At 39.0% G+C, this 15525-nt stretch overlaps 1 protein-coding gene across 4 annotated transcripts in view; it reads right to left on the bottom strand.

Moving 5' to 3' along the window:
- LOC102228922 (IQ motif and SEC7 domain-containing protein 1-like) overlaps positions 1-14884 on the bottom strand; it is an 80998-nt gene extending 66114 nt beyond the window's left edge. For 2 of the 4 annotated variants that reach the window (XM_023325097.1, XM_023325102.1), the window contains exons 1-2: positions 14259-14884; positions 854-961 (exon numbers count right to left, since the gene is read on the bottom strand). In XM_023325097.1, coding sequence (XP_023180865.1) covers positions 854-961; positions 14259-14539 — 389 coding nt within the window. In that variant the 5' untranslated portion in view covers positions 14540-14884. The remainder of the gene's footprint in view (positions 1-853; positions 962-14258) is intronic. The other 2 variants (XM_023325100.1, XM_023325101.1) reach the window with 1 other exon arrangement.
- Positions 14885-15525: the final 641 nt, after the last annotated feature.

The following is a 15525-nucleotide window of genomic DNA, read 5'->3' as shown; positions in this document are numbered from 1 at the left end:
ATTTAGGAACTAGGTAAGTTCTGAAAAGAGCTGAGTAAGAGGGCTTAATAAAAAAAAAAAAGCATGCTGCTGTTTGTTGGTTTTTCTTTGAAGGTAACTTTGACAACCGTTGTTCATTAACCTTCCACTTTATGCATTGTTTTATGTTTGTCTGTCACATCCTAACTGAATATTTTGAAGTTTGTGGTTTTAATGTGACAAAATAGAATAGTAGGAATACTTGAAAAGACAGTTTTATAGTAGAAAAGTGGCTTTAAAAATCCCATTAAATGGTTGCAAACTAGAACTAGAATATAAAAACTTGCCTAGTGACACTTGCAGAAAACTGAAATAGTCTGGAACACAGGTGTCAAACTCGAATCCCGGGGGCCAAATCTGGCCCACCGTAGCTTTTGATTTGGCCCTCCAGACTCCAAATTACATTAATAAGTCTTTCCAGATTTTCACAAATCTGTAAAATTCACGCAAAAAACAAATTTCCACTTATCTTTCTGCAAATTTTCTCAAAATTGGTCAAAAACATTGAATCTTTAACTGACATGGCGAGTGTTAAAGAGTCACATTTAGCATCATGCATTAGCACCAATATCGTAAAAATTCCTTACAAACATTTCTAAATACTCATCACAAAATGTAAACCCTCCCCCCCAAAAAACCCGTTAAAACAATCACAAAATCCTGTAGGAACAGCTATTTATTGGTATTTTAACAACTTAATTGATTTTATCAATATATTCTGGCACAACAGGCCCTTTAAGAACATTCAGATTTTAGATGAGGTCCAAAGTGAAAATGAGTTTCACGCCTCTGGTCGAGAAAGTGAGTAAAATAAAATAGAAATTCTTGAATTTACCCAAAGGATGCAGACTTCCATTTCAGGCAGGGGTAACTTGTTCTACACAGGGGGTCAAAGACGTTCTGGTGGATCTCAAAGACCCGTGCAGGCAATGAGGCGTGTCGTCTGCAACAGAAAAAGAGCAAAACACTTTAATGCATATTTTATTAAGGCCAGGAAAACGGCAACATGTGTCAGAATGTAACACACGGGTCCAGGAGTTACGAGGAGGTCGATCCTGAGGAGGGCAGTGCTCTGATTCCCACTCAGCAGAGAAAGATTACTTCAATCTGCTGCCTGCAGCATTTTAATAGCTTCAAATCATGAGTGGGAGCTTTCATATGTTCATTATCACAACAGGTTGAGTCAGCCAGGATGGTCAACGCAATGAGGAACTAGCAAGCAGAGAGAGAGAGAAGTGGAGCAGGGAGATGAGAAACAGTCAGAATGTATCACTCTTATACGGAGATCTTTCCTGACCAACAGTCATCACCTTGTACATTAACTCTGAAAAATTTAAATAAATTAGTTACAACATTTAACTTCCCTTATGATCAATACAGTATTTTTGAATTACAATGTATCTTATGGTCAATTTCAATGTCTTTAACTGAGTAAATTTAACACAGAAACCCATGAAAACGGCCATTTATGTATGTCTGTCACTGTAATTTAGGCTAATTCAGTGGTTCCCAAAGATTTTCTTCTGCCCCCCTATGGATTACAATAAAATCCCCCAAAAAGAAATAAAAATAAACTTGGCACACACATCGTTCAACCAGACATAAATCTATACACATATTTTGTTTTCAAACTCCACTGAAGTTTCACAGAAATTTCACACTTCAGGTTGCAACAAAACAAACTACAAACCATCTTTACAGTGAAACACTTTTGTGTAACTGTCCCCCCACCCCATTCATCCATACCGCTTTCTGCACCTCCCCTGCATTAGGGGGCGCAGTGCCATGTTTTGGGAACCACTGGGCTAATTGATGACAGTTATGGAAAAAATTAAGAGCCCTCTGCACTGAACCCCATTGAAAACCCCCTGGATTTTCCACCAAATATCAATTTCTGAACTCTTCATGGGTGAAAACATTAGTATTGTTGTTTCTAAATGAACATGAACTTGTTTCTTTTGCATTATTTGAGATTTGAAAGCACTGCATCCTTTTCGTTATTTTGATTTTCTGCAAGTAAATACTAAATTTTTGCTTGGAATTTCAGAGACATGTTGTTAGTAGTTCATAGAATAAAATAACAATGTTCATTTTACACAAACATATACCTATAAAAAAATAAAATCACATAAACTGATCATCAAGTGGTCTCTTAACTTTTTCCATATATATATATATATATATATATATATATATATATATATATATATATATATATATATATATATATATATATAAATATATATATATAAAGAAAACAGGACATTTTCGATAATTTTTTGGACCAGTTTGTAGTGCTACAAATATCCTGGGGTGTATTAGTAACTATAAAGAAGTTTCAAATAAGTCAGTAACAAACGCACACAGTGTAAGGCAATTCCTGAGACATGTCGGCATGATAATATGTCATATATTTTGCCAGGCTGTTCACAGCACAAGTAAGACTGCAATGGTTTTAAAACTACGATGCTCCTATCAATGGTCAGAAAAACGTCACCGTAATTCCTTCATGTGGTAAAACAGAGGACAAAAACTAGAAAGCCTCTACTAAGGACAAAAGCAGTTCCTCATGTGAGACTCCAGTGAATGTCTTATTTCTGTAATCAGCCAGTCTCTTCCCTTCCATTACATTTTGATCCCTTGAATTGTAAACACTCATCTATGTTCGCTCTCTTTACCTTTGTATGTTTGTATGTGTTGTGCTTACAGGAAGTCTTCTGACCCACATGCTAAATCAAGACAGGACACAGTCTTAAAAATGAATTCAGTTTGTTTTACACAAAATAATAAAGGAGTGGACAGGACTGCTCGACTGGCGGCAGCATCTGAACAAGGCAGAAGAAGATGTTAGGGCGACGGAGTGAGTTTTGAGCTGGTCTGGTGGTTGGATGAATGTGGACGGATGTTACGTCTTGGAGTATTATTATTAATATTGAGTTCTTTCGTCTCGGTAATGTTGAATAAAATGTGAGGGAGACACTGGTCATAGACCCTGCGTCGTGTGAACCACAGGCAGACTGAGGAGTTCCAGATCTGAGACTCGCAAGATAAGTTTCTTTTCAAAGATGACAATTTTTTAAATTGGTTTTGATCAGATAAAGCCACAGTAAAGCAGTGGTTTACACTGACAGGATACAACTAACCAATGGTGCTTTATACAAAACCATCCATTTCTGTTTGTTATCGGCTGGAAGAGCGGAAAATCTTTCATTTGCGTCAGTTGTTTAGCATAAGATGTAATTGTTTATGGAGGAAAAGCTGCTCATCAGTGAGATAAAGTCAAAGATTCTTGGATCTAATCGCTCCTTAGAGCACAGTGTCTTGGAACTGGTGTTGCAGAAAGGCTTTGGGAACAGCTCACCCGCTCTGTTGTGCACCACTGCTTATCCTCCAGAGGCAGATCAACAAAGATAAGACACAAAAACCTTTCTGACATGCCAGTATGACCTCAGCTTTAGTTTGTGTGGCACACGAAATGACGGGCAAAGAGAGGAAACTCCCGGACACCAAAGATGACTTGAGTTTTACAAAACAAGCATACAAAAATCACAGGAAGCCAAGGCAGACACACAAACCAAAAAATAAAAAAATAAAAGATTTCCATGGGGAAGAAACCAGCAGGGAGACATGAGGAGAAGACAGGGAAGTGACAGGAGGATCCAGCAAGAAGTGACTGAGAAAGAGGTGCTCAACTACTGGGATGTTGAATGGTGGAACAAAGGAACTGGGCTGATTAGCTAATTGGTTGCAGGTGTGAGGGGACAGAGAGCAAGTGGCACAGGGGGCAAGGAGATGAACCTAACAGTAAAGCTAACATAATACAAGTAGAGTAACTAAAAATAACTGGACACAAGAAATTAACGTAATAAACTAGAATCACTAAGAAAGGACTGAACTAATGAAAAACAGGAACAAGGTGATCTAACCAAAATAAGAAACGCACACTAAATGATAATGAAACCAAAACTATAAAACTAACTAAGATCCAAACACTACTACATACCAAAGATCTACAATTAAATGTACGGTAATTTATCCTTTTCAGTGGAATATCTTGCATCAGATGTAGCTGCCACGTCTCTTGATGCCGCAGCAACAAGGGCTCATGGCGTTCTTCATAATCTGTTTACTGATTTTCTTCAGGAAAGCCAGATGTAGCCAACAGCTGCTGGTGAGGGGTTTTATCAAGTATTGGATTGGGGTCAAATCAGGATATCCTCCTGCAGCAGTGTACTGCTGCAGGAATGTATGACACCTTAAACAGTTTAAGGTGTTAACACCTTAAACTGTTTGACCACAGGCATTAAAATCTGATCATGATAAAGGAATAAAAAAGGAAAGAAAAAAATATCCGTTTGGACACCGAAACCATTTATTTTCCAAATATTTTCCAAGCCGGATTTATTTGACAGTTTGACATTTATGCCGCTAGCCAAATCCAAGTCTCTTTTTTTCCCCAAGCTTTACAATTCTGCAGGAAGTAAATTAAAAAATATTTGTTTGTTCTTTTGCTGCCCAAAATGACATGATTGTAGCTGCAACCGCACAGGCTGACCTCTATAACCTCTGGGCAAAATATGGACCTGGGAAGCATTTTATTTGGCCCCACAAACACGCAGCTTAAAAAAAACCCCAAAAACATAAAAACAGCAATAAACAAGCATCAGCAGACGACAGGATAAAGTGACTGACACAGGGAGCACAAAAACGTTACTGGACAAAAACAGTATAAGTATCATTTGAGATGATGAATATTAAGAGAATATTTAAAAAATACATCATCAGACAAAACCAAAATAGAAAATTATGCAGAAATTTAGGTATTTTAAAGATCAAAGTGAAAATAATTTACATAAATATCACAATTGCAAAACAAAATTAGGCAAAAGAAACATTTTTCCAGATAATTAAAAAAAACAAAAAAACTTTAACAAAAACTGCAGCTGTGTGTGTGTGTGTGTCTGGTGAATTTTTGGTTAAAACATTATTTTTATTCAGTGAGGAGAGAATCCAGAAGTAAGAGCAGAGACATTTCATAATAAAATTACTCAAGTGAGTAAAAAGTACAGCGTAGTAAAAATACTCCTAAAAGTACATTTTACTTACTCAAGTAAATGTAACTGAGTAAACTAGTTACTATTAAATTCTGCTTATATTATGTCTTAAGGCTGAAATGTAATAAAATCAGCGTTTAAAGTTCATGAATTTACAGCTCTTTCATGTGCTTTGCTTTCTTAACTGGCTGGAAATCATTGTAGCATTCAACAGTAAACGTCCTTTTTAGCAGGATTTGGTTTGATATCAACATAGCTGAAGCGTTATATAACCATAACCTTGGTGCCACCATAATCCCCTCCCTTAGACAGCAAGGGCCTAAATCTAGGCCAGTATCCTGTGCTTATAAGTTCATCGCGGTTCAGGCTGATCACAGCAGCCGCTCCGTCCTGCGCGGATTAAAAGCCCAACACAGAACAACGAACGCTTCAACAGCCCGGGCAGCACATCTGTGAGCAGATGTCAAAGATTCCAGGAAGTAGACGTCCCGGCCCTTCGTCCTGACGTTAGCAGAGGTTCCGGTGACGTGCCTCGGTGGTCCTTCATATCCTTCCTCAATCCGGCTGATGATGGATTATGAACACAAGCGGTTCTGCAGTGGCAGCCGGCCAAGAAAATGAAACCAAAAACACTCCTGTTGCACAATCCTGCTGCAATTTATAATCCTAAGAACCACTAAGCGTGGCAAATAAGGAAAGCTTTGGAGCTGCTCTGTGCATTTTAAGAGAAGCGCAGGATTTGTTATATTACAGCTTTTTTTTTTTGCGTTTTTCAGGAATCATTTTTTCTGAATTTTTCAGGAAAAATTCTGGAAATTCAGGTGGTACCAAGTATCGCATCACTACGATGCGATACTTGGTACCACCACCAAGTATCGCATCACTTTAAAGTACAAATAACAAATAAAGAAAGGACTTTGTAGCTGCAAAACAGAATCATCAAAATTAACAGAAATAAAGTAAAATGTGTGTATGTAAATTTATATAACTGCATTAGTACGTACACAGAATATTAGGTAATCAGAAATAATAACTGGGATGACATTCTTATTTAGGCACTCGTATTAATTGTCCATAATAGCTGTTTTTCTGTTTGGGAAAAAAAAATCTGCCAGATCATATTTAATATTTTGTTCTATGGCATGTTTATTTCACTCAGTCTCCTCATCCTGAGAATCCCATCCTGAGTCCTGCCTAATTTAGGACACAACTAAATTACATGAAGTTAAGTTTCACCGTTGGGTTATGCATCAGGTTCAGCTAAGAATGAATCAACAGAAAGTAAATGGCACCCTTTACACAGCAGGAAAAGTACTGACCCGTCGTATCCCGCCCAAACCAATCTCAGCATGGTTGCAGCTGAGCAACAGTGATGGAGATGAGTCACAGCGATTTGGTAGCCATAATTTTTTTTTTTTTTTTAAAGTAACGTTTTATTTGTCAGTAGCTTATCGCCCGGTACACGGCTCTCATTATCCGGATAATGAGAATCTCTTCACCTACAAAGGAGCTGGGAAAGAGCTCTGCAATCCAGGTTTTTGGGGGAGATAAAGGCGCAGCTGGGTAAAAACAGCACGGCGGAAGTGACAAACAGAAGCGGATGAAGCTGCAGATGTTTGACAGAATCGAGGCTTTTGTCACTATTTTAGAAAGCGCAAATTGCAAATCCTTAAATGATGAAAACAAGCGTTCTTCTGACAGTTGCTTCTTAGCATCTGACGGAGGAATTTTTAGAAAGTCTATAAATGCCTTTCCCCAGGCGACGCTTCGTTGATCATACCAGAACATGGACTGACACCGGCTGGTAAACTTTGAGCAGATTCAGAGATAAGAAGGATCTTGAAGGCATTTTCATATTGTTCAGGTCAACATTCTGCCTAATTAGTTTGCAGAGGATCATGTTCAAGGAGGCTGTCGTGATGCAACCTAGCAGTGACTCAGCGTTCCTCCCAAACAGCAGGATAAACAGCAGCAACACGACCTTACACTCATGCAAATTAAAGCTTATTAGCCTATCTGCTATTTGATGGTTGTAACTTTTTTTCTTTTTTTGCATTGTAATTTTTAACTGATGGATTTGATGAAGTTAACAGTTAAACTATTTATTGATTAAACTCTAAATAATTGAAACTAGGTAAAATAATTGTTAAGTCCTGGGTTGTTTTTCAGTTTGTTTATTCTATATTAGGGAATAAACAAGATCAGTCATATCTGTTTTACTTTAGTTCAGTCCTTCATTAGCTATTCTAGTTTACTATGTTTATTTCTTGTGTCTAGTTATTTCTTATACCTGTAGTTTAGTTTCTTAGATTCAGATATTCTGCTACATTTGTTCGGTTTTTGTTCGACTCTGGCTCCCTGTGTTCTCTGTGGTTTTTGCCATTTCGTTTTTCATTAAAACTTTCTTCATCTACAAGCTGTCTCTACCTCTCTCAGTTTGGGTTCACAACTCAACCACATGATAATAGTAACTTTAAAGTATTTATTTTTGTAAAATAAAATTATTCATGATCAATATCAATAAGCAAACATTTCAAATGTGCATATTAATTCATTTGAAATGTTAAAGTTAATGGACTTAAGTTAATTATTTTGTTCATTTGACTTCATTTGAGCACTTTTGTGGGTTGATTCACAGTGGTTTGATTAGTATTAATTTCTTTGCAGTCCGAGTAAAAATAATTCATGTAAACTCAAATAGTACAGGTTGGTAATATTTGCTTATTTTTCTACTTATGGGGTTATTTAATGGTTTTTACCTGCTTCAAAACAGACTAAAAGAAACATTTCTGACACAAAGATGAACAAATGGGAGATAAATAAAGATAACTGCTTGTTGTTTAAAAAAAAAACTGTGGAGATGTGTCCATCCCTTTTCAAACAGGGAGGCAAATTTAAGGAGAACTTGACAACTAATGCAGTTCAGTTTACTAAATGTAAAAATTCTAGAGTGCAGAGGCTGAAAGAAGATATTTTTAAACTCGGCATGAAAAACGTACAGTACAGCCTTTAGACAACCCAAAGGAACTTACTTTAAGCTCAGTGGAAAATCTTACAGCTGTGCAGGTTTTTATGTGATGGGAAATGAAACGGAGCGTGCCGGCTTTGCTGTCAACACGTCGAACTACCACTGAAGATACAAGGACACTTTTGGCCTCAAGCAAAGCTGTGTAAATAACCCCAACATTTGGAATATTGGAAATCTGTAATATTTTCATAGTGTTTTTTTTTTAACATCTTCAGGATTTAAGACAAAAAAAATCTTAAAACAATTCTTGATTATGGCCCTCACCAACATTTATGAAAGGCTCATTTTAACACGTTAGGGTGATAGAAAACAAAACCTTTCCAATGTAGATGGATCCAGTTTTAATTCCCAGTCAGGAGGACATCGTTGTTCTCCTCGTCCTTTTATTGCTGGTGAGGAAACAAGCTGTCAAAGCAAATTGAATTATTACGTCATTAACCTCTGACAATGTAAACCAGCGATAATGAAATATGCAGTACCAGTCGTCACCTCCTGCCTACAGTGCACTGCCTGGATTTCATTATATTCTCCAGCTACTTTCTCCTTGTCCATTATGTGTAACAATATTATGTACATTTCAACTGTGAAGGAAACCAAATCCAGATAATCACAAACATGCATGAAAGAATCAAAGCAACACTGCATGTTTTTGATGGGGGAATAACATTATAACATGATGTAAATCTTAAAAAAAGAAAAAACATTTTGCGCAATACCCCCCCTCTTAAATTTACTTGCAAAGATCCGATAACATTAATCCAGTTTTATTACAACATGTGGACTCTCAGTCTGCACTCTTAACAATTCACTGAACTCGGCATGCCAAATGCTCAAAGTAGCTTCAACTGATGGCAGCTCTACTTACTTTCTGTAAAGTTCAGATAAAAATGATTTGACTAGTTTACTGTTGGGACTGTGTCCGGCATTAAACTCTCATTCTCAGATTGTGAAGCAAAAACTTAGACAAGATAGAGATGCAATATATCTTACGCATTTCATCCCCCTTACACACACACTATTCAAAACAGCAGCACAGCACAATAGCAGTCTAAACGGCAATGTTAAGGATATACCAACATTAACAGATAAGATGACCAGTTCAACAGCAGCTTAATGTCTTAGCTAGGAGTTGAACCAATGAAACGTGGGATTTATTTTCTATCACTGTGTGCGTGCGTGGGGTGTGTGTGTGTGTGTGTGAAAAATGTCTGAGTTCTGAATGTGCATTTAATGGGGAAAAAGGGCTGGAGGGAAAACAGAGATTTCAGTAAATCCAGCAGGCACATTTTAAGTCCATCCATCATACTGTTGTAACCTATATGTAAATCGGCACACAACTTCTGCCCAAACTGACGAGGCAAGCGGGAGCAAATTACACCTCCGAGGCATCCCATTATGATCCACCACGATAACAGACGAGCAGCAGTCAGGTCTGTGCACAAGTCCCGGAGAGGAATGGATTCTGCTCGCCGATAGATCGACTTTATTTATGCACCTGATAAAATTTCAGAGGGAAAATATTATCTGCTCTCAAACTAGCAGAGCCAAAAAGAGAAAGAGCTTATCAATGCGTACAGTTCTGTACAGTGGAGGCTAAATGCTGCAATCACAAGCAGAGGAGAAATCAGTGGTGAGCTAAATCAAAAACGGCAAAAGTACAGACGTGCTAGAAATGCATTTCTACACAGACAATTCCAGCGTTATATCCTTTTGAGAACATTTTTAGATATTGATGGGAATATCATTGGCTTCCCTACAGTTCTGTGCTTGTTATGCTTTTATCAGATTACACATATAAAATCTCTGATGATGTGTGCTCTAGAAATTGATTAGAAACGTTTTCTAGTAATGAACAGCTGTTCATCGAGGGGGGAGGAGTGTCGTAAAATGTCTCAATTTCAGAACAGTAACACATTTCATAGGAAATAAGTGAATTATTAGTTCACACAGATTACAAAACTAAGTTAGGAAAATCAGTTAACTGAGCTATTTATATTCAGAATTTATTGACTTGAACTAAGAGTTTTATTTGAAACAGGAAATGGAACTGTGAGATGTTACGTTTCAAGCATTAGTTTGTTTCTGTAGTTAATTTCTCATTTTTCTGTTTTTCTCTGTTGTTCCTCTGATCGCTGCTCCTCAGTGTATGACTCTTTGTTTTGGTCAAAAGCATTGGTTCTGCCTCAGCCTTCTTTGATGTCAAGTTATAGTCTGTGACTGATACGGCAATTAACTAAAGGCCACATTTAACGTCATACATTGGCTCAAACAAAAATTCCTTACAAATCTTTCTAAATTAGTTCCACAAAATCCCTGATTTTGATTACAAAAAAAACACAAGAACCATCATGAAATCCTGGATGGACTGATCAGAGTGAAAAGATGTTTGAATAAATTATTTAATTTTAAGAAACACTTGTTGAATGCTGAAACAAACAGCTATTTAAAGATATTTTGACAGTTTAATGGGTTTTATAACACATACTAGCACAAAGGGCCCTTTGTTTTTATTCAGATCTTTGATTTAGCCCAAAATGAAAATTTGTTGACTGACGGTGGACGAGAGGGGCAGGAGAATTGAACAGAGGGACTGAAATTGTTTTTCCAAGTTATTTTATTCATGGCTTCTAATTGTTTGAATGAAGCTAGTTTGTCTGTGAACGTAACACACTTGGTTTGGGCTCATAGACAGCAGTATTTACAAAAGTTGGGACTAGCTAGCTTAGAAACCAAAGCATACCTCCTACTTCCTGGTGTGTTGATCAAATTACCAACTTTGCCCGAACTCACACCTCATTATTTATGTCACCATGTCATAAACGACATTTCCCCTTACACCAGGGCAGCCTTAAAAATGTACAAAAGATGAGATGCTAACCAGTTTTTTCCATACATGCTAGGCTACATGATGATGGAGCATTTTCTCCATGGTTACTAATGGTTTAACGCGTACTTTGCACCATAATGCAAAGTTTGATATATTTCTAATCATACTTATTTGTAAAGTATATGAACGTTAATCTTCTTAACTTGTAAAAACTGTCACTGCATAGTCACGATTACAACCATATCTGACGGTCTGTGTGGTTGATGGCTGATATCCATCACCATCGTATCTTTCCTCATTGAAACTTGTACAATAAAATGACAGGTTTGGTTTCTATCCTCATCTGTTTGTGCAGCCTACAGCACAGCATCATATGACTATTTTTAAAGTGAAATCAACTAAATAGAAGCGATATTAGGTTACAGATGTCTGTTTTTTGACATTCTTCGAAGGCGCTGGTTGTTTTGACGCCCGTCATGGCGGAGCGGGCAGAGTTCTGAAGAGCAAAGGGTTTATAGTCAGGGAGACTGCCATGGAGACGTTGGAGTCGGGGATGTAATCCTGTGTCAGTAAGACACATTAAAATGTATTCCAGTGAGTTCCTGTCAGCGCTTCAAGTTCATCCATCTTGTTAGCCAACGCCTTCACGTTGCCCATTACGATGGATGGAAGAGATGCTTTGAACTTCCTCCTTCTCTCTCTCTCCTCTTTGCTCCGGCTCTGCATCCATGACGCCTCCTTTTCAACTTCTCCATGATTTCTGGCTTCCGTTGTGGTATTATTTCAAGCTTTTCAAATGTTAATCAGCTGCTTCCTCGTACCGCCCTGTTACTATGGTTACGCATCCTAATAAAGAGCAAAAGCAAATCATGAAAAATATATCCCCCCCCCAAAAAAAAATAAAAAATCTGTCCAACAGTATCCAAAACAAGAGGGAACCGTTGTCCAAAATAAAGCAAATTTTCCTCCAGAAAGGCGAAAATGAAAGTTTGAAAAAGAAAATCTCAATGAAAGTAGAGCTACTCCAACGTGCTGCCAACCCTGAGTGGCGCTATTCTGCCCAGGGAGCAGAGAGCACAGAAAACGGTGGCTAGGAGTCGATGAGTGCGTCTCAATCTCTTCTGCAGAAAATAAACTCTGAAAACCATTTGATTGAACTGACTCATTGGACGACCAACAGTCACAAACACAACCCGTGACACCATCTGCAACAATCCAGGAGGATTCGGACACAATTTTTACCCCGCAGGTGCTCAGGGCCTCACGTTCCCATCCCTCTATTGCCTCCATTTATTTTTAGACCCAACAAACGATGAGCCGGCACATATGATAATGATGTCACACTCTAAAATAGCCTGGTAAAAACTGAGCACAAACAGCTTACTGCTGCGCATTCACTTTCTTGAAGAAAGCGACATTTTTGGAGGGCTGAATTTTAAGCAGCAGCTGCATCGCTGCTGGTAATGTCAGAGGTAGCGCTGGAATTGGTGAACTGCAACTCATTTGCTACACTTTTGCTTTCAGAGAGGCAGGAGAGGATGGAGAGTGCTGATAGGACAGGCATGAGCAACTTGGAAAATGTCAACAATGTTGTCATATTGTTTATTTCATAACATCACCATCATGGCTGTAGTCAGGTTTGTTGTTATCCTGTAATGTTTTTCAGGAGCATAGATATTTTTTGTCGTTTCTGACCAACATTGATGATTCCCCCCTTTGAGACTTTTCATAGGTTATACCCAGTTCTGCATCAGGAATGAAAAATAATAATAATAATAATAATCTTTATTTTTCTTAATCAGAGACCCTGAATGACCTGGCTGTCAACATGCTAGTGATGGCCTGAGGGCTGACATCATCATTTTAGCTAAAATAATCATTGTGGCTAACTTTGATATAAAGCTAAATTTAACACGCTGATTGGAATAGTCAATGTTAATCAACTAATGAGAAAATCCACGTTCTATTGACAGCATTTTATCTAGCATTAGCTTTTAAGCTAATTTTACCCTATCCATTGCTGTTAAAGTTATTATGTATTTTTGGATTTGAATAAAATGTGATATGAAGCTAAATTTAACACAGTGAACGGAATACTCAATGTTAATCAACTAGCTTGTGAAAACCCTCTGTTCTATTGACAGCCTTTTAGCTAGCATTAGTTTAATTTTCCCTTATCCACTGCTGTTACCACACTACACCGAGCACTTTAAAGTTAATATTATGTATTCTTAGATTTTAATAAAATGTGATATGAAGCTAAATTTAACACACTGAAAGGAGAAGTAGTCTATGTGAATCAACTAGCTTGTGAAACCCCATGTTCTATTGGTAGCATTTCAGCTCACATTAGCTTTTAAGCTAATTTTACCTTATCCTTATCTAGACAGAGTACTTTAAAGTTATTATTATGTTTTTATGTACGTTTGGATTTTAATCCAAAAGTACAGTGTGTGTTATAAAGTGGCACACACCCGTTAGCATATTATTTAAAAACACTTTTGCTGATTGTGGCGTATACATTGCTCACTACTATTTCTGTCTAAATTCCTCAACATATGACCTTACAGTGTAGTTTTGGAAGCAAACTGCTTCTTACCATTTTTAAACTATTCAGCAGGGGGAAGAGGGAGATTCTCTGATCTAAAAATTAACCACTTTCAGAAAATGTTTTGCTTTGAACATTTTCATCAAAGTGAAGTCTAGAATGTATGACTGGATGCCAAAGCCCAGAGCAGCTGTCCTGCAACTTTTAGATGCATCCTTTCTCCAACACATCTGAATCAAATGAAATACTTCTTGCCAGGCCTCTTTCTCTGTGGAGCTAAATGACTGCTGGTCAGGAAAGTTAGCATCCCTGTGTCAGAATGATCAGAGTCAGCAGATTCTTTCCGGATGCTGTCTGACTGACCCAACACCTCACCCCATGACACAACTAAAGTAGCTGGATTTTTATTTATTTTATTTATTTATTTATTTTTTTTGTGACATGGCAGCAATAGAAACTTGCCGAGTTCTCTCTTCCCGCTACCGTGAAAGAAACAAGGTCATAGTGAGGGGAACAGTGATCTGGTGCACTTTGCGCTCCCACCGTTTGACGCTGTGCTCTGCGACCATTACGCAATCCATGGCTCCAGCTTCCATCGGCTGGAATAATCCCTCACAGTGCGCGAAAGGCACAAATGAGCAGCTGAGCAAAAAAAAAGTACAAAAAAAAAAAAAGTACCTAAATGCTGCACACAATTAGTGCTCTACAGCCACACGACACAAAGGATGGAGTCAGTACTTTGACAGCGCCCTGCTCGCCAGGACCACACGGCACACAACTTACTTTTCCTGCACGACGTTCTCCTCGATGCCCCCCAGCGTGCCGGGGTTCCCCTGAGCGAGTCCGCAGGTGGTCAGGTGCCTCCGGTGCTGATCCTTCAGACAGGCGTTTTCCTTGCACAGATCTGTCACCTGGAGCTCCAGCTCCTCAATCCGGATCCTCTGCTTCTCCAGCAGAACCTGCTGGGTCTCGATGATGTTATTCAGCTCCTGTAGGTACTCCGCCGCCTTGCTTGGGTTCTCCGTCGGATTCTCCATCTCGGCCAGGATCCGCTGTCCGTCCATGAAGGCGGCTTCCACGCGAGCAGAAACACACCCACCTACCCTATCCACCCCCTCCCCACCTCTCCAGCTTCCTCTCGGGCTCAGCGGGAGTGAGTCGGAGCGAGGTCCAGTCCGCTCGTCCCGCTCCGCTCCGACATTGTCTGCTGTGCTGCGGTGGCAGGCGGCAGCGGTTCTGGAGGAACTTGGCCGATTTTGGTGCGCAGGTGTTTGGCGAGCTAGGTGCCGCAACCATCCTCCAACCCCGCCGCCCAGCGCACCAGAGAGCCGTTTAACCCTTGCGGGTCCGCCGGCTTAGCGCTGCGCCGACACGTTCAGCGGCTCTCAGCTCCCCTCGCTGCTCAGCGGGAAGCGCGCGCGCACGCCGAGCCGGCTGTAGGTTACGGCACGTGCACCTGTTCAACAGGTGGACAAAGTTTCCGCCTGAACGACCCGATTCAGCTGCACTCCCGTACAAGCAGAGGCGAACTGAGCAGTTTTATACTATAGCACATGCATTCAGCTTCTATGCGCCACAATAAACTTCCAGGAAACTGCAAAACAGCCGAAACACTGAGTTCTTTTACATCTAGACTAAGCCCCCACCTGTTTAGAGTCGCTTTTGAATCATAATAAATGAAAGATTGACCAACATTATTGATGTGTACATCTCGGTGATGGCACTCGACAAGATCTAACGTTTGTTCAGTTATTGACTGTTTTCTTTATAAATTCATGATTTAGTGTTTTTATTATGTAAAGCACCCTGAACCGCCTTGCCGCCGAAATGTGTCACTCAAATAAACTTGACTGATTTATTGATTGAACCACACCAATGTATCCAGCAGGGCTTCATTTGGATATTTTGGTGTAAAAGAATCAGAAGAAGTTCAAGCTAATTAGTGCACACCAAATTCCTCATGAAAACCCGCATTCGCTATTTTACTCTTCGCTGAAATTGACTTGAAATTATTGCTTTTTTTTTTTCTCAAACAATATGATTCATTTTC

The sequence above is a fragment of the Xiphophorus maculatus genome, chromosome 20 (genome assembly GCF_002775205.1).
Source record: "Xiphophorus maculatus strain JP 163 A chromosome 20, X_maculatus-5.0-male, whole genome shotgun sequence".
In the NCBI taxonomy this organism is placed as follows: Eukaryota; Metazoa; Chordata; class Actinopteri; order Cyprinodontiformes; family Poeciliidae; genus Xiphophorus; species Xiphophorus maculatus.
The sequence above is the reverse complement of the archived record's forward strand: the minus strand, read 5'-3'. Positions and strand labels throughout refer to the sequence as shown.